Below are 19,618 nucleotides of genomic sequence, written 5' to 3'. Positions count from 1 at the left end.
TCTCGTATAGTTTGCATTATCGGAACGAACCCTTGCTTTTGATCCTTTTTAAGTTGTTTGATTTCTTTCTGCTTGGCCTCTTTACGCCATATCCGAAAGGAATCAAACATAGCTGGCCTAGCTTTCTTTAAAAATAATTTAGCCTCAAGATTGTCTAAAATCGAAAGTTCAAAAGTTCCATGTGGTGGCCATCTAAGGTCACCGTCTTTCTTTGTATAGCGGACCCAGTGATCATTATATATTATAGGACCCACCCCATGTCGACTATAAAGATCATGTATCGGAGTTCCAATTGGAGGTATCGGACACGAATCCTCCAACCGGGAATCCATTGCGCAACATTGGAAAATATGAAACAAACCACTATGGCTAGGCATCGTGCACACTAACCTAGTATCAAACTTCGAGGATTACCGAAGTAATTAAACCTCGTGTAAGTCAAAACCCTCGGTTTTTGGCAATTGCAACTGTCAAATAATACTAAGGACCAATACTAAGAACCACAAATGCAATGGAACCATGCAATACAACAAAACCTTAAGGCTACCACAAAGCTCGGAGAGCTAACCACAAAGCCTGAGGAGGCTATTACAAAGCTCGGTGAGCTATTACAACAAAACCTTAAAGGCTAACAACAAAGCTTTCAAGAAGCTAGAACAACCACTAAGGACTGGGAGCGACCCACAAATACTTAACTCAGAACTTCAATGGCGTCACCAGGAAGGCCCGTCTATCGTCTCGCTTGTACATAAAGTCTGCGCCGGGCGTCGAAGACAGGTCGACAGTCAGGGCATCGGTCCGTCGCAGCCGTCCGGAGGCGGGAATCTTCGCAAGGAAAAACTTCGGGCCACTTATTTCGACAACAGGATCGATGAAGCGGGGTGCACCTTCCCTTGGAGATTTCACACGAAGTTCCTCACGATCATCAGGCTTTGGACCGGTACCGCTGAAGTCGCCCCACGTTGGGCGCCAACTGAAGGACTGGACTTTTAACAGTACCAGCGGTGCCAGGGAACAACACCTATAACCTTCATGGGATACCTGTTTCGGCGCACAAATTACAGAGACACGGGATACTTCCTTCGGCGTCAAAGATCAGCGTTTATTACTGCAGGGAGGCAAAAGTCACAAGAAGTACAACAGTGTGTAGGTTCTGAGAGTCTGCTTCAAATTCCTTATGTAGGTCGCTCTCTTTTATACAGAATGTTGCCATTGCATAACATGTGGACAAAAGATTACAATCCGGTTCCCACAGTAGACTTCAAAAAGGGTCGCTTTCATGTGTTCAGAATCCCGGAACATCTTTATAAATAGGCATGCCCGTTCCCAACTGTAAAAGTACATCTTCCCACCATTAGGCACACCCATTAGTGTTGTAAATGACCAAGAAGGAGAGACAAGAGCAGCTGCAAGGAAGTCAGACACGTGTAGAGAAAAGAGTGTGGGGGTAATATCGGAAGCATGATCGCGAGATCAAAAGAGTTGGATCCATTGCCTGTAAGGCTGTCACAATAGACCGGTACAATCAGATTACCCTCAAGCTGTGCCATCTGCCTTTGCTGTGTCATTCCTCCGGCCATAAAGACGCATGAAAGGAATATGCGTCTTCCGCAAGGCTTGGGAACTAGAGGGTCAAGGGGCGAACAGTTACCTGCTCGCTGACTACATGAGGGCAAGAAACAAAATGGATGCCGTATCTAAAATGGAACCCGAGGGTTCAGATGAAGAACACGTAATATTAGACGAACCCTGGCAGGTAGTGTAGCGAAAATTCGCACACTTGCCGAACTCGTCTTTTGCGGTTCGTAGATACCAAACTCGTCTATATTCGGTAATGCCCAGAACATCGTAATAATTTTTACGGAACCTCAATAGCCCGCCCATTGCTTACCATTCATTGGCTTTATTGTCATTTTTATTTGCTGCCTTTTAATTGGTCAGTGTGTGCTGGCTTCACTTCCGCTTCTTTTGGCTGGACCATGGACCAAGTACTGATTGCTGTCCTTCCACTGATCGTGCTTTGATTGTGGTACTACTTTTATTTTTTCTTTCTCCCTCTCTGCCCTGTTGAACCTCTTGCCATTTATAATTATGTTTTACTATGCCACGCCAACTTCAAAGCTGCCTTGTCTCCTTTGTAATGGATGTTTTTGTGACAAAAGATGTTATCTGCTTTTATTGTGACAAAAATGTTATCTGCTTACAAATGTATTTTCACTAAGACATGGGCAGGGGCACAGTTGCTTTCTTTATGTGCAAGGATTTTTTGACAAGTGTCACTTTTTCAGGCATGGGGAGATTAATTGACTTGCTCAGGATCACAAGGGTGTTGTGTTGAGCCCTAAAAAGCATTGGCAAAGCCAATAGTTCTCGTAGTTGAGACTATTTGCTCTGCCATTGCCTTTTATTCATGCTGTACAGCACGGGCATTGCCCACTTTGTCAATGATTTGTTGCCTTGCTGTATGGCAACATGGCTGCTGTGCAGCATGGCTAAAAATAATAAAAAAGGATTATAATGCATTCAGCGCTAATGTACTTAAAACATGTGAATAAAAAAAGGACGTTAGACTTGGCAGCATCATAGCACTTTTTAAAATTAGTTTAGCAAGCGGTACAATCTTACTACAAAACATTACCAAAGCCAATAGCTCTCATAAGTGAGACCTAATGGCTTTGTCAATGCTTGTTAGAGTATGTTAATGCAATAGTGTATAGGTCTTAATCACATATTTTGTAATTAATGAATGTTGAATGCTAGTTCACACAACTCTAGTTGTGTCATGGCATATGATACAGTCTCTGTGTACATATTTCATACTTTCTGAGTGGATGTATGACATTACAACGCATGCTTTTACCACGCATGCTTTTACATCGCAGTTTTTACAATGCATAGCGCTTTGGGGTGCTGGATAGTGAATAGTTTAATTTACTATTCCAACTCCAGTCCCCGTGGATAGTAGGAAAGGTGTTGGATAGTAAATTAAATCTATTCCCTATCCTCGAGCTCCCCCCAGCGCAATGCGTTGTAATGGTTTGCGTTGTAAAAGTTGCGATGTAAAAGCACTGCGTGGTAAAAGTTGGGTTGTAAAGGATGTTTCCCTTTCTGAGTGCAATGTATTTTATAGCTAGCTGCATTTCCCTCACATTTCAATAATATTGTGTTTGTGCTTGATTCCTTAGGAAATTCCTCCACATCACCCCTGCGTAAGTAACTACTTAGTTAGCTGTAATTGTGGTCTTATTTTGTTCACTAAACTCATAACTTCTTAGATGTGAATATGATTTGAATGCCCCAATTGCATACTGGTAATCCTGATATCACTTTAGTTCCACTCTTCCTCGTCACAGCCTTTACTATGAAATGGCAACCCGCCCATCAACTTCTGTGCTTAAGAGTAGCGCCGTGAGGAGAACGATCCAAGTGCCTTCAAACGATAACTCATTCACAGCTGAAGACAGGTAGAGATATGGGTGGTTTAGTGGTGATTTATTTAGTTACATAGTACTTTTCACCACCGCTCAGTTCTTTATTCAGACCAGGTGGGTGACAAGAACATGCCTTCTTTGTCAGTCATCAGGCCCCTGTCAGCAGGGTCCTTCACCTAGTATTGGGATGTGGTCTTGGTGTCGTGGGTGGAAAGAACGTTTCTCTGCAATCTCAACGCTCTCTCACTTGCTGAAAGGAAAGGACAAGACAGGGAGTGTGTTCCAGTTACTCTTCTCTGCTATCTTCCCTTTTTTTCAAAGTCCCCTTAACTTGGAGCTTCAAACGTCTTCCTTTGAAAGTTTCTTTGTCTAGATCCTCCATTGCCTCCTTTCCTGAGGCCAACCTAATTTCTTCTCTAGATTACTAAAGTCCTCCTGCAGGTGCATTTTGCCTGCATCTTAACTTTGTGATGGATAGATGTCAAAAGTCCATCCTCCGTCTTGGTTTCTGATTGTTTTCTACCTCTTTCCTTGGGTGCTCTCCTGTATTAAAAGAACTTAACGGTGCCATGACTTGCAGAGCCTCACAAACGAGGTATCAGAACAGATGGCAGATCAAAGCCAGGTGCAGCGCTAAGTATGTGGTTTGTGTCTCAGGTCCCTGACACTAGCAAATGAGCTTTTTGGACAGCTGGAGTGAGAGAAACATGGTTGAACTAGTGACTGCAGTGATCTTAGGAGCTACCACAGATATGGGCGAGGTAAATGGAGGTAGGGATGCACCGGTGACCTGACTGTAGCAAGCTCAGAATCAATGAGCGGTACATGGACACTGCCGGTTCTCGGGAAGGGTACGGTTTTGGTGCTTCCCTAGGTTTATCTGATTTTGTAAATGTGGTGCAGCTTCAAAATTCATGGGTGTTGAATGGGAACACCCACCGCAATGCCCATCGAATGCCTCTTTAACACAGAGTAAGACATGCAGCGCTTTGAACTGCCATATATTACTCCATATCTAAGAGGCTATGCAAAGCCACATACGGTGGCTTTGCGTCACCTCATAGATATGATTGATAGTCCTGAACCACTGGAACATCTAGAAAAGTACCGCTACAGTGGTGCAGGCCTCTTGTAAATAATCCCCTATGTTTACTGTCTCACTTTGACTCATTCAGTCTCACTCTGTCTCACTAATTCACACAGAACTCACTCATTCTACTCTGATCCACCCTGTATCACTCATTCTGAATGACTCAGTCTTACTGTGTCTCATACACAGTAACACTCACTGTCATTTTCCCTCACTCACTCACATTCATTCTCACATATACTCATACTTACTGTCACTCATTCTCACTCACTCTGACTTACTCCTTCACCGACTCTCTCTCATTTTAACTCACACACATAGTCTCACAGATGTGCTCAAAGTGCTGGAATGGCACAGGCACCTTCACGCACCTGTGTCAGCAATCAAACAATGTCACAACTGCCTCAGTTTGTTGCTGGACCTGAAGCGGGTCTGCATTTTATTGTTATTGCAGCGAGTGAATTATTACTCACTCTCGATACAATACAAATGGACCACAAAACAAGGGGGTTGTAGTGTAGCTGTGGAGCCCATAAAGGAGAGCTTCTACTAGTCCAAGGACACCTATCCATCAAACCAATCCATCCACTCAATCATCCACCCTTTTACGTGCCCACCCCCTTTCAATCATCCATCTATCCATACTTTTGCTTATTTATCTACCCTTTCGCTCCATCTATCCATCCTTTTACTTCATCCATCCAGCTCCCTTTGGCTCATCCATCTATCCACCCTTTCATTCAGCCACCCATCCTTACACCAATCCATCCACCCTTCATCCCATCCATCCACTCATATATCCCTCCATGTACCCTTTCACCCAGCCATCCATCCTTTGAGTCATGCATCTATCTATTCATCATCTCTTTCACTCATTTATCCTTCCTTTCATCCCGACATCCATCTACCATGCCTTTCACTCATCCATCCATTGTTTTACTCATCCATCTTTACATCCATCCTTTCACTCTTCCATCCATATTTTCATGTAATCCATTCACCAACTCATCTATCCTTTTACACTTCAATTCATCCATGTGGACTCACCTTCCCTAAGCACGTGCAAAGGCTAAATGCCATATGTCATAAATGACAGAAATATTCAAACAGTAGCTGCTGAATGTCGTCTGAGAAATACCACAACAAACAACGGGGGGGGGGGGGATGAGGGCATTTTGATTGCCATTTTGTCCCTCTTTTGTGTATAAATTGTAAAAGCTGTTCCAAACAGCTGAAGCTAGCTTTAGCCAGCCCTAAAACACCATTTTTTCTGAACATTGTTCATACAGATTCTGATAATATTAAACAAGCAAAGAAAGGACTAAGTAAAAATAAATATCTAAGTCTTTCTAAATCGAAATTGTCCAATCCTTTCTTCAGTGATGTTCTTTCCATAACAGGTTACAAGAGCAGAGTATACGTCAAAATGGTGACCTCATTACTATGGTACAGATAAAAGAATATGCCATTTTGATTGAGAATTATATATTAGAAAAAGAAGCACTTTAAGTATATTAACAATAGGGTGTCCGGTTTTAGGTTTAAACCTATAATAACTGATAAAACCCTACCGGAAGAGAAATAGCCCTCACCAGTGTAAATATATAAACACTGTAAAAACATGGACTGTAGTGTCACTTGGAATGCTGCTGCAAAAAGTTCTTACCAAGTTCAATAAAGATTGGAGTGATATTGTTTGTATTTGCAGTGATTCAGCTACGTATATGAAAAAGATGTTTGATGACCTGTCAAAATCGATACCTGAGCTGAAGTGCTTCCCTGTAATAGATCCTTGCCACTTGTTAGATGGCAATCTGAAAGCATCTTTACAATCTGCAGAGTTAATAAAGAATGGTATTGACTTTTTAGTCCATTCTGGTGCACTGTTTTGTTATGCGTAGAAACTAAAACACAAATATTTCTCATTTTGTGCTTTGTGTGACATCAAAGAAAGAGTCTCCCAACGGTGTCACTTAGCTGGTGGTTCTCAGTCCTAGAGGCCATGAATGCTTTATTATCCATTTGGCAATCTTTACAGAACGTTTGCTGAGCGATGATGGAAACGGCAAGAAATGTGAGGATCTTTGGTCACATATTGATAGTGATTTTAAAAAGAGTGCACTCAACTTCATTCTTTTTTTTTACACCATTTTTATTTGCATTTTTTTCATAACTAAACATTACAGTCATGTCAGTAGTAAAGCCCACATTTTTTCCCCCTACTCTGGCCTCCCCCCGTGTCATTATCCAATTTGATGCAGATAGTTTCCGAATGAAAAATACCACAAGGTTAACACTCCTCCATGACATCAACAGTCTAATTGTCATACCATCCCTCTGTAGCCCCCTGTGCGCCTCCCGCCTTGCCGCATTACATCCCCACATCCAGGCCGTGGTAATTTCTCCATTTCCCCCGGACTTTGCGGAACTTCCTAGGGAATCCCCGTGCTTTATATGTGACTCTCTCGGCCGCCATATATAAGTCTAGTCCTCTCCTCCACTCTTCTAGCGCCGGTATCTCCGGCGCCCCCCAGTGTTTTGCTATGTCCCTCTTGGCCACTACCAAAGCCAGCACCAGAAAGGCCAACAAAGGACGTGTCAAATCTACGTCGTTCGTCATTCCTAGTAGGGCTAGCTTAGGGTCAATTTGAATTTGGCTCTCCAAGACCGCGGCTAGTTCCGTAAAAATGTCTGACCAGTATCCCTGTATTTTAATGCATGACCACAGAACATGGAAGAAGTCCCCCCTGGGGTCCTGGCATCTTAAGCACCTTGCGTCATCTACCCTCCCCATTTTCTGGAGCCGCACCCTATCAGAATAAGTTCTATGCAGAACATTAAATTGGATGAGGCAGAGTCGGGATTTAACGGCCACCTCTCTAGGATGTGTTAACACTAGTTCCCAGTCAAAGTCCTCAATGCCACTCACGTCCGCCTCCCACTGTTGCCTAAGCTTGGCCAGATCACCCAACATGTTATTCGTGAGAGTTTTATACGTTAGGGAGACCGCCTTCTGCTGAATGTGCTCCTACAGGAGCCTGCCTTCGAGTGGGGCAAAGTGCACCAGCTCTGCAGTGTTGATATTTTGGGCCCCCCAGGCATGTTTGAGTCTGGTGTACTTGTATCTCTGTGTGGGGTGTAGTCCGAATTCTGAGGTCAGTGCCGCGAACAACTTCAGTTGCCCTTTGGCAACTATATCTCCTAGGGTAGAAATTCCTCTGTCATCCCATCGTCTATATCCTGTTAGTTTGTGTAGGTCCGCCAGCCACGTGCAGTGCCAGATTGGCGTCTGTCTCGAGGGCTTTCTATCCCATCCCGTGCGTTTCACTGCAGCGTTCCAAGCATGTAAGGTTATTTCGGTGGCCGGTAGGAGACGTCTCCGGCCAGTCCCCCCATACAGGTAAGAAAGTATGTGTCTGGGTGCCAACTTGTGGCGCTCCAACGCATATGAGGGATGGTCGGCCTGTGCATGCAACCAGTCATTGATCGGTGCCAAGTGTTCCGCCCAGTAATAAGCCTCTAAGTTCGGGAGCGAGATCCCCCCTCTGTATTGGTGTCTTTGTAGCATGGCCAGTGCCACTCTAGGCTGTTTGCCCAGCCATATGAAGGCCCGTAGGTCCGCATGTATCTTGGAAAAGACTTTTGGGGGGAGCGGATAGTACTCATTTTGTAAGGCGTACAAGTACTTGGGGAGGATAATCATCTTGTACATTGCCGCGCTGCCCAAAAGAGTGAGCGGGAGCAGTCGCCAGCGGTCCATATCTACTATGGAGTTCACCATGATGCGTTCTATGTTTCTTTGATACGCAATGTTTCTATCGAGTGTGAGATAAACCCCGAGGTATTGAAAGCCCTCTGTTGTCGTCAATAACCTTCTTGGAAGGTCCGGCCATGCTTCCCGCCCTGAGGGGTCGTACAGAACCGACTTGTCCAGCAGAACCACCGTATTGCTCCAGTTCATGGAACAGCTCCGGGATCGACGTCTCCGGCGATGTGACATACAGAAGGACGTCATCCGCGTAAAGCGAAATTTTTTCCTCGTCATCATGTCTCCCTCACTCATTTTAAATCCCCTAATGCCTGTGTTTTGGTGAATCCTAGTCGCCAGGATCTCAATAGTCAGGGCAAACAAAAGTGGGGATAGCGGGCATCTTTGCCTGGTCCCTCTTCGCACCCGGAACTCGCGTGACAGGACACAATTCACCCTCACTCTGGCACTCGGCTCGGTGTACAGCAGCCGCACCCACTGCTGGAACTTCGGTCCGAAACCGAATTTCTGTAGGACTCCTTCAAGGAACGGCCAATGAACTGCATCAAAGGCTTTTTCCGCATCGAGGGACAGGAACCAGTGTGGGTCCTCTCTATCCCGGACCTCTTGCAGCCAGTTGTGCGTGCGCCGGAGGTTCATTCTGGTGGCCCTGTCCAGTATGAATCCCGTCTGGTCGAGATGTATCAGCTGCGATATCACCGAGCGGAGCCGCATCGCCAGGATAGTGGCCAGTAGTTTTGTTTACGTATTCAATAACGAGATGGGACGGTAGGACGCACAGTCCTCCTGTGGTTTACCCTCCTTATGGATTGGGATAATGGTCGCCAGGGCCAGGTCAGGGGGGAGCCACCCCTCCTGTAGGGCGCCCTCATACAGCCCCTTCAGGTGTTTCGCCAATAGGTCCGCTGTACGTTTAAAGAAATCCGCTGGGAAGCCGTTGGGTCCCGGCGTTTTTCCCGGTCGTAGTCTGGCCAGGGCCTCAGAGATGTCATCTAGGGTAATATCAGAGTCCATAGTTTTAGCGTCATCAGCAGACAGGGTCGGGAGTTCGGTTTGGTCCATATAGCGTATGGCCTCTTCACATGTCCCTAAATTCCTAGCTTCATAAAAACTTTCATAGTGGTCTGCAAACGCCTCTGCGATGCGTGTATCCGATCTGATAACCGCTCCCTGAGGGTCCCTAATCTGTTCCACCCACCTCTCCGCACGCTCCTTTTTGCTAAGCCATGCCAATAGCTTACCTGATTTGTCCCCTACATCATACAGGCGATGTAGGGTGGCTAAGGCTTTGGTTTTCGCCTCTCCGGTCACTAGTTCCCGATACTGCGACTGCCTATCCGCGAGTCTCCTAAGTGCTACTGGGTCTCTCGAGGTCTGGTATTCCCTTTCCAAGGTTAGTATGTCCTGCTCTATTAGTTCAGCGTTGGAGTGGAGCTTTCTTCGTTCCTCCGCCAGTCAACTTTTCGCCCTATCTCTCATAACTGCCTTTAGTGCCTCCCAAAATATCACTTTCGAGGCCACCGAGTCCTCGTTTTCTGCAATATAGACTTTTACATCCGCTCTCAGGCCCCGCAGGACGTTTGGGTTCTGCAGATCCCAGGCCGACAGTCGCAACAGTCGTGTTTCACCTTGGCGTTTCACCCCCTGTCTGATCAGCAATGGTGAGTGGTCCGATACGCCTCTCGCTTTATATTCTGCTACGTCCTGTACTGTCAGGTGTTGTCTGGACATAAAAATATAATCCAGTCTCGAGAAGACCTTATGGGCGCCCGAGAAGTACGAATAAGCCCGCGTTTCCGGATGTAGCCACCTCCAGACGTCAGTAAGACCTAGGTTGACCGACCACTGGGACAAGGGGGTCTGGGTCCCCTCTCTCTGTGGCGTGCCTGTTCTGTCCTGTGCTACATTCAAGACGTCATTAAAGTGTCCCCCAACAATCTGTATGGTGTCAGCCGTTTCTAGCAGTATATCCGCTAACTTTTTCAATGTGAGTGCTTGGAGTTTCGGGGGTATATTGACAACAACAAGGGACCCCAATTCAGTCAGCAGGGGACCTCGGGGAACATACTTTGTTTAAGCAACAGTGGTCCCATGCATTCAAGAATTACGTATAGCAATAAATATAGACAGAATCGATCTATATTAGGAGCGACATGTCCAGCCGGACAGAGGTCTTTCAAGTTTACTCAATAAACAATTCATCCATACGAAGCGAATACCTTCCACAATCCACCTAGTGTGGTACACAAGCCTGTGCCCAACACTAACAGATCCAGTACAGAAGGTAGATTTAGAAAGCAAAGAAGGGCTTTTTAAGGCAAACAAACGTTTTCTGTTTGAATTCTGTTGTACAGAAATGTCAAAACAACACCATTACATTACATAGAAATCAAGTTTTGTATTAGGTGCTATACAAGTCGACGGCTATTCGGACCCCCTATTTGATTGTGGGGGCCATCATCAGGACATTCAGTTAATGCCTTAACGTTAATTAGCCTCTAATTGCCAGGGTAATCCACTGGAGCTTGGCCGAAAGGATTTTAACCAAAAATTCGGTAGAGCAGCCCAGGATCGAGCGCCAGTTTCCGCGTTACAATATCGTAATCTGATGGAGCCTAGGGAAAACCGGGTTAGTCGGCGTTTCAGTGTTCTCCCTGACGCCAGGGAGCACACTGAAACGCCGACTAACCCGGTTTTCCCTAGGCTCCGTCGGATTACGATATTGTAACGCGGAAACTGGCGCTCGATCCTGGGCTGCTCTACTGAATTTTGGTTAAAATCCTTTCGGCCAAGCTCCAGTGGATTACCCTGGCAATTAGAGGCTAATTAACGTTAAGGCATTAACTCAATGTCCTGATGATGGTCCCCACGATCAAATAGGGGGTCCGAAACGCCGTCGACTTGTATAGCACCTAATACAAAACTTGATTTCTATGTAATGTAATGGTGTTGTTTTGACATTTCTGTACAACTGAATTCAAACAGAAAACGTTTGTTTGCCTTAAAAAGCCCTTCTTTGCTTTCTAAATCTACCTTCTGTACTGGATCTGTTAGTGTTGGGCACAGGCTTGTGTACCACACTAGGTGGATTGTGGAAGGTATTCGCTTTGTATGGATTAATTGTTTATTGAGTAAACTTGAAAGACCTCTGTCCGGCTGGACATGTCGCTCCTAATATAGATCGATTCTGTCTATATTTATTGCTGTACGTAATTCTTGGAGTTTCGGGGGAGCATAGACCGAAATTATGGTGTAGGCATGTCTTTTCCACATCCCCTTGATACCCACGTATGTTCCCTGGGGGTCCGTCCACGTCTGGGTTATATTAAATGGAGTGGTCTTTTTTAGAATGATGGCAACTCCTCTAGAGTCTGTTGTGTATCCCGCATGCGCTAGGAGCTTAAAGTGGCCTCTGGCAAGGAAGGCGCAATTGGTACCTTTAAGATGAGTTTCTTGTAACAATGTGATGTCCGGGCCCACACTTTTCAGGTATGTGTTGACCAGCCCTCTCTTAATTTTGCTACCCAGGCCATTGACATTCCAGGACAGGACGCTGAGCCCTCTCCTGCCTTCCCCATGTGTCTCGAGGTCACCTAACATGTTTTGGGTCTTGTGCAGTCAGGTAGGCAGTCCCCAGGTGGGAGGCAGCCCATGGAGCCATGGATTATGTACTGCTGCATTCTTGGGCACATCTAGATTTATGAGGATGATTTCCAGTGCGAAGCTGTTGCAGGGAGCACCGAACGACATGACTGCATTCAACCAACTTTTCCACCTTCCCCCCCAACCAAAATCCCCCCCCAACAAAACTGTTTCAACATTCCCCTCTCCTCCCTCCCCCTCCCCACCTTCCCCCCGTCCATCCCATCTGTGCAACCATTGACCAATAGGACTTTCAGGTGGCAAAGGTCTGTCGCCCACCCACTGAATCCCAAATTAAACTACTTCCAGGGTTCAAACGTGAGCCCCTGCAGATTTGATCCTTTGGTGAGGGCCCTGTATACTGTGGCCCTTCGTGCCGGTGTCGTGGAGGGCAGTAGGATCACCAACAAAACCCCATTAACAGTAATATGAGTCAGTACAAAAAGAAAAGTGTTCGTAACTTGCACGTCTCCAGCAGCGGTGTGGCGCTGTCATGGATGGCAGTTCCAATCTTCCTCATACTCTACTTCATTCTTAGATTTTTACAGGAAAGCATGACTGTTGTAGTGGACATAATAAAAAAACTAGAGTCTGAAAACATCCTTGTCTGCCAAGTGTTCAGCATAATTAGTGTAGAAGTGAAACATCTCCTTGAGAGTAAGCTAGGTGAAACTTTTAGTGACTTTGGCACCGCAACATGTTCTATGTGAGAGTGCTTGCCTCTTGGTAAACAAAGAAATGTTGAGGAGTGTATGAAAGTGGGATTCTGTTGTGTGAGAAAGTGGCTCTGTATATACTGTTCACAAATAGGTACAGTGTGCACAGAGTCCACAGACCCCAGAGATTTGGCAGAGGCTAAAGTTAGATATAACCTTACTCTCTAAAGTGGTAGCTTGGTCGAGCTGTAAGGCAGTATCAGAGGACAGTGTAAAACATTTTTTGTACACCCTCAGTCAGCAAATGGTCTCACACACTCAAGAACTGAACTCAAGGCCAATGGTTTTATATCAAAAGATATAGTTGTTTTATTTTAGAACCAACAAGGTATCAAAATATACTTTCTCAGAATGAGTTACTTTAGTTAAATACTTTGCAAATAATCAATAGACTTTTGGAATGCAATAGTTACAGTTTGTTGCAATAGGCAACACAATTTCAAACCCAATAGCACATTGAGCTTAATGGGAATTTCTAAAAGGAGGCAATAGATTACTTCCAGGATTACTTTTCTAACTGCAGGACTGGATCCTAGATTCAGTCCTGAGACAGGTACTTTAAACAGTTGAGCAAAATCGGTAAAGTCACAGTAGTGATTTTTAAGTAATATTTTGGTATTTTAAAAGTTGACAGAAGAAATTTCACAGAAAAACAGTCAATGATTTCCTATGGAAGGAAATTCAGATTGCAGGTAAAGTATGTTTGCGGTACTTTTGTAATCCAGTGCTGGGCTCCTAGGTCCAGCACTGGGACATATATCTTAAACAGGTAAGTAATTACGTTTTTGTAGTTTGGACAATTTTTAAGGAATATTTGTACTTTGCAAAAATCGACAGAAGAAATTTCACAGAAAAAACAGTCAATGGTTTCCTATGGAAGAACATTGAGTTTGCAGTAAGTACAGTTGTAATTACTTTTCAGGGCCAGTGCTGGGCACCAAGATCCAGCACTGGGGTCTCTTCTGATAGCAGGTGAGTAAGTTGGAATTCGTTGTTCGGCTGATTTTAGACGAATATTTTAAAGGTTCAAAACTCCACACTAAGAAGAATTTTCAAGTGAAACCAGTCCATGTTACCCTATGGAAGAAAAGTGAGTTATCGGCTGTTGGGTAAGTACTCGACTGGTAGAGTTAAGATTCTGGGCATAGACTCAGGGGTTTCCCAGGGTCAGGTAAGTACAGTTGTTACTCCCTCAGTGGCACTGGGGCAGCCGGGTGCAGAGGTAGTTAGGCCCAATGTTATCCTATGGAAGGCAGGGGGCCCTTGGTTGGTGACTGCTGGCTAGTAGGTCACACGGCTGTGGGAGCTGGGCTCCTGGTCACTTACTCAGGGCAAGTGGGGAAGTAAGATAGGATAAAGGTTGCACTCCCAGGGGCCCTTGGGCCACTGGGTGCAGGGTGCTTTTGAGCTGTCGAGCGCTCAATGTTATTCAATGGAGATCCTGCAAAGTGAACAAAGGCTGCAGGCTCGGGGACGGAGATTCTTCAGGTGCACCCACCACTTTGAGACGTAAGTTGGGAAGCTGGAGGAGGGGTGGACACCCAGGAGTTGGGCACAGGAGACCGTGGGGCGCCAGGTGCAGGGGTGTCTTTTGGCGTCAGGAAATCTTACCCTCAGCTGGTCGCGGTAGGGGGGTCCCTGGTTCTGAGGCTGCAGCCATAGTCTGGTTCATCGAGGGGGGTCGTTGGGCACTGGACTTTGGGTCCCAGTCGCCAGGGGGACGTCCTCGTGGTCTTGATGCACTCTGGCACAGGCCAGGCTTGGTGGGTGCAGAGTGTGCAGGGTTTGCAGTTCCAGGCTGATGCCAGGGCTTGTTACTTGCTGCGAGCAGTACCACTGCTCGGGGGAGACCCAGGTAGTCAGAGTCACAAGGCAGTCAGGTCCTCTGGGGTTTTTGAGGTTGCTGACCACTGGAGTCGCCGGGGTTTAGCAGGAGCAGGTTTGAGGGACGACAGGCCGGTAGGGCTGGGGCCAAATCAGTTGGTGTCTTCCTCTTTTTAGCAGCTGCACGGCAGGTTTTCTTATTGCTTGTTCTTCTTTCTTGTTTCAGAATCTGGATCTCCGGAAGGAAGATTCAGGGTGCCCCTAAATACTAAATTTAGGGGCATTACAGGTAGGGTGAGGGCAGGGACCAATAGGTCCCAGTCCTAGGGTGGGTACATCCCTGAACCTGCTCCTCTCCTGTGGGAGGGGGGCAGGAGCCTAGCTGTGACTGGGTAGGGATCCCCATCCTCAAGATGGTGGTAGCCCGGAGGCGTGCTTCACCTCGCCTCTCCCACCTGAAGGGTGGAGTTGGCACAGGCTGGCACACCCCCTTTCCTGATGTAGGTTTTCCCGCCAGTCTTCCCGCCAGAGTGGGGGGTCAGAACTGGTGGGGGCCAGTTGCTGAGTACAACAAGTGGTCTGGAGAAGCTCACAAAGGCGGAATGTCTTTGAAACTTCCCCTGCCCATCCTAGGGGAGGAGGTTTGTCACCTCGTCCCAGGATGTGCATTGTTGCAGGCCCAGGAGAGCGGAGGCTCTCCACCCAGGGGTCCAACAACATGTCTGCTGTGTGGCAGCCTAGGCAGCCTCTCAGACAAGACGTGGATTGTAGGTTAGGTTTCAGGGGGCATCTCTAAGATGCCCTCTGTAGTGCATTTTACATTAAATTCCACACTGGCATCAGTGTGGATTTAATGTGCTGAGAAGTTTGATATCAAACTTGTCAGTCTTCAGTGTAGCCATTATGGTGCTGTGGAGTTCGTAATGCCTACCTTCCAGCATCATATACTCTTAAGGGTATCACTGCACTTACAGTGACCAGGAATGGCCCTGGGTGCTGTAGGGGCACAGGGCGCATGCACCTGTGCCCACACCTCTGGCTTAGGGCACCCGGCTAGAGGGGTGGCTGATGTATGCCAGAGCAGTGGGTTAGTGGGCATGACACACAGGGATGTGTGCCATGTCGACTCTTAGTTTAGTTCTGCACCAGGACACTCAGCCTGGAAAGGCAGTGTTTGTGTGTCAGGGTACAGGGCCCCTAAGGGTGGCACAATAAGTGCTGCAGCCCTTAGGGGTCTTCTCTGGTCACAATGCCCTGGGTACCTAGGGTACCATTTACCAGGGGCTGACATGTGGCCAGAGATGCCAATTGGGTTTAGGCTTTACTACAGTTTTTAGGGAAGGAGCACAGGCCCTCGGTTCCTGATTGGCAGGGACCCAGGGCAAACCAAGGAAAAGTGCATCAGGTATCAGGCAAAAAGTGGGGGGGGGGGTTACTGCAACAGAAACCCACTTCCTTACATGCTGTCAGTAACCCCCCCCCCACATTTTGCCAGACTACTGATGCCCTTTTCCTTGGTGTGCCCTGGGTTCCTGCCAATCAGGTTCCCAGGGCCTGCGTTCTTCCCCAAAACTAACCCAATTGGCATCTCTGGCCACATGTCAGCCCCTGGTAAATGGTACCACAGGTACCCAGGGCACTGTGACAAGGGAAGACCTTTAAGGGCTGCAGCACTTATTGTGCCACCCTTAGAGGCCCTGTACCCTGACACTGCCTTGGCAGGCTGCGTGTCTTGGTGCAAAACAAAGTGAAGAGTCGACATGGCACACATCCCTGTGTGCCATGCCCACAAAACACTGCCCTGGCATACATAAGTCACCCCTTTAGCTGGGTGCCCTATGCCAGTGATGAGGGTACAGGTGCATGAGCCCTGTACCCGTACAGTACCCAGGTCCATTCCTGGACACTGTAAGTGTAGTGCTGCCATTAAGAGTATATGATGCTGGGAGTTTGTCATTAAGAACTCCACAGCACCATGATGGCTGCACTAAAGAATGGGAAGTTTGGTATCAAACTTCTCAGCACATTAAACCCACACTGATGCCAGTGTGGAATTTAATGTAAAATGCACTACAGAGGGCATATTAGAGATGCCCCCTGAAACTCGACCAACTCCTAGTTACCTGACTGAGTGGCTGCCTAGGCTGCCACCACCAGACATGTTTCTGGACCCCTGGGTCGAGAGCTTGCTGCTCTCGGGGGCCTGAAACATTGCGCATCTTGGTACGAGGTGCCAAGCCCCCTCCCCCAGGATGGGCAAGGTTCACGAAGGGGAAGCTTTAAAGGCATGCCACCTTTGTGAGCCTCTCCAGACCATTTGTTGCTTTCAGCAACTGGCCCCCACTAGTTCTACCCCCTACTTCGGGCAGGAGAACCGGCGGGAAGCACTAGAGAGGAAGAGAGGTGTGCCCACCTCTGCCAACTCCACCCCTACTGTGGGGTAGGTGAGGTGAAGCACAACTTGGGGATGGGGGACCCAGCCAACCCGGGACAGGCTCTTGCCCCCTCCCACTGGAGAGTGGCAGAATAGGGGGTGTCCCTGACCTTTACCTACCTGTAACTCCCCTAAATTTAGTTTTAAGGGGCACTCTGAACCTTCCTTCCTTACATCCAGCAACAACAAGAAAAGAAGAATGACTAGAAACCGTGCAGAGCTAACAAGAGGATGACGCCCACTGACTTGGCCCCAGCCCTACAGGCCTGTCTCCCTTCGAACCTGCTCCTGCGACATCCCGGGCCCAACACAGCGGTGCCTAACTATCCCTCAACATCCCAACTTACCCCTCGAAGTAGTGGTCACTCCTGGAAGATCCTTATCCCCGAGCCTGCAGTGTTTCTTTGTCCCGGAGAAATACCATTGAAATCAACAGGGCACCCAACCTCAAAACTGTACCCTGCACCCGGCTGCCCGAGCGCCGCTGAGGGTGTCCCTTTGGTGCTAACTGGGTCCCCAACGTGCCCTGAGCTTAACCCTAGGAGCTTTGCTCCCACAACCCTGTGGCCTGCCTGCCAGCCGCCACTAACCGGAGTCCCCCTATCCCCCATTGGATAACATTGGACCTCAACACTCTACACCCCGCCGCCCGAGTGCCACGGAGGATGCAACAACAGTGCATCACTGACCCTGGAAAACCCCTGAGTCTAACCCCAGAACCCTAACTCAAAAGATGGATTACTTACCTTCAAACCAATAACACATTTTTCCTCACAGGATAACATTGACACTTTTTCTCCCAAAAAGTTTCCAAGTGTCGACTTTTGAAAACTGAAAATATTCCTTAAAAATCGCCTGTATAACAAAAACGATTTCCTTCAATTGTGTTCAGGAAATGTCCCAGTTCTGAATCTAGGTATCCAGCACTGAATAAGAAAAGTAACGATAAAGTACTTTACCTGCAAATTGAATTTCTTTCCACAGGATAACATTGGTGATTTTATCTGAAAAAGTTTCTAAGTGTCAACTTTTGAAATACAAGAATATTCTTTAAAAATCGTACAAACTACAAAAACGTAATTACGTTAATACAGACAGTGGGGGGGATCATGAAAATGCATAGAACAGCTACGTTCAAGCCAGCTGCCCCTGTTATTGAAATATATAAAGTTCAGGCCAGGGGGGCTACCTTATATGGGGCTGAACTGTGGGGGCACTGTACGCCTTCTAACCTCATGAAAATAGAACTTAATGGCTTAACCACATAAGGGATCTCTGTACTAAGATAGGCAGGACCTTTGGAAAACGCCTGAGTTAGTGTGCCCACTAATAGCCAGGCTAGATCTTGCGCGGCTTTATAGGCACCAGAATCTAATAACCCTCCAAGAAAGGGCCACCGGTGGCCGACTGACACTAGAGTTTCTTCAAGTAAAGGCCGAATACAGAAAAGAACAGTGCCTGGATGTGATCTACCCCCCTCTGGCTAGGAAACTCTACATCCAATTTAGAATGAGGACCCTTCCACTAATGACGCTCACCAGTAAATGGGACATAGAAAACAAGGAAGAATGCCCGGCGTGTAAATATAGGGTAGAGTCTGAAATTCATGTGTTTTTTCTCTGCCCTGCATATTCTGTATCATGCAAACGATGGTTAGCCCCAATATGCAGAAACCTAGGGTTCAGGCACTGTCAAGAGGCCTATAGGATATTAAAATACGACACCCATCCCCCCTATTGTTTTGCTGTTTCGCACTTCCTGAATGGTATGTGGCATAAGAACAGGGGCTTTTTGAAGTGACAGTGTGGAGAGTTTTATCTATGCCCCTTTTTAACAAATTCATCTAGGTTTACTTAATGGGGACATTTGCACTACTTCTCAACTTTACTATTCATCTTATCCCATATTTACCTGCCCTAAATTAATTTTACAATCCTTTTTATTTGATTTTAGGACAATGGTCAGCCATTATTTTTATACTGTAACAAATGTAGATATATGATTGTACTGTCTACCGTTATTTATTTTTTTACTCTTTCTCTTTGTTGTTTGATGATTGTAATATTGCACTTTTATGGTCCGAGTTGGCCGAAAAAAAGTTATTAACTGACTGACTGTAATTACTTACCTGTTTTAAGTAGATGTCCCAGTGCTGAACATAGGATTCCAGCACTGGATTACAAAAGTAACGCAAAAGTAACTTACATGCTGAGTGAATTTCTTCCCATAGGGTAACATTGGTGTTTCTATGTGAAAAAGTTTGTGAATTTCTTCCCATAGGGTAACATTGGTGATTCTATGTGAAAAAGTTTCTAAGTGTCAACGTTTGAAATACAATAATATTCCTTAAAAATCGTACCTTTAACCAAAACGCTTTTACTCACCGGTTTTCAGGAAATGTCGCAGGACTGAATCCAGGATCCAGTCCTGTGGTAGCAAAAGTAATCTGAAAAGTAATTAACTGCATTTTACTTAAAAAGCCCATTTAATTGAATGTACTATACCTGCAATGTGTTGCAAACTGCTTTCTTTAAACTGTAATCAAAACCATTACAAGTTACACTGCTATTTTGAACTGTGTTTATACAAGTAATTTACTACTGAAAAGTATTTTTATGCTTACCTGTATCAGGCTTGCTTGGTTCTAGAAATAAAACAACAGTATATTATTTTATGCAAAACAATTGGCCTAGAGTTCAGTTCTTGAACGTT

General features: G+C 46.3%; 1 protein-coding gene across 1 annotated transcript in view; it reads left to right on the top strand.

Moving 5' to 3' along the window:
* LOC144819658 (uncharacterized) overlaps positions 1–19,618 on the top strand; it is a 143,408-nt gene that overhangs the window by 64,202 nt on the left and 59,588 nt on the right. The window contains exon 3 of the mRNA XM_078677466.1: positions 3,186–3,209. Within this exon, the coding sequence (XP_078533592.1) occupies positions 3,186–3,209 (24 nt within the window). The remainder of the gene's footprint in view (positions 1–3,185; positions 3,210–19,618) is intronic.

This window comes from Lissotriton helveticus, chromosome 2_1, assembly GCF_964261635.1.
Source record: "Lissotriton helveticus chromosome 2_1, aLisHel1.1, whole genome shotgun sequence".
Taxonomy (NCBI): Eukaryota; Metazoa; Chordata; class Amphibia; order Caudata; family Salamandridae; genus Lissotriton; species Lissotriton helveticus.
This window is presented reverse-complemented; position numbering and strand designations above follow the sequence as displayed.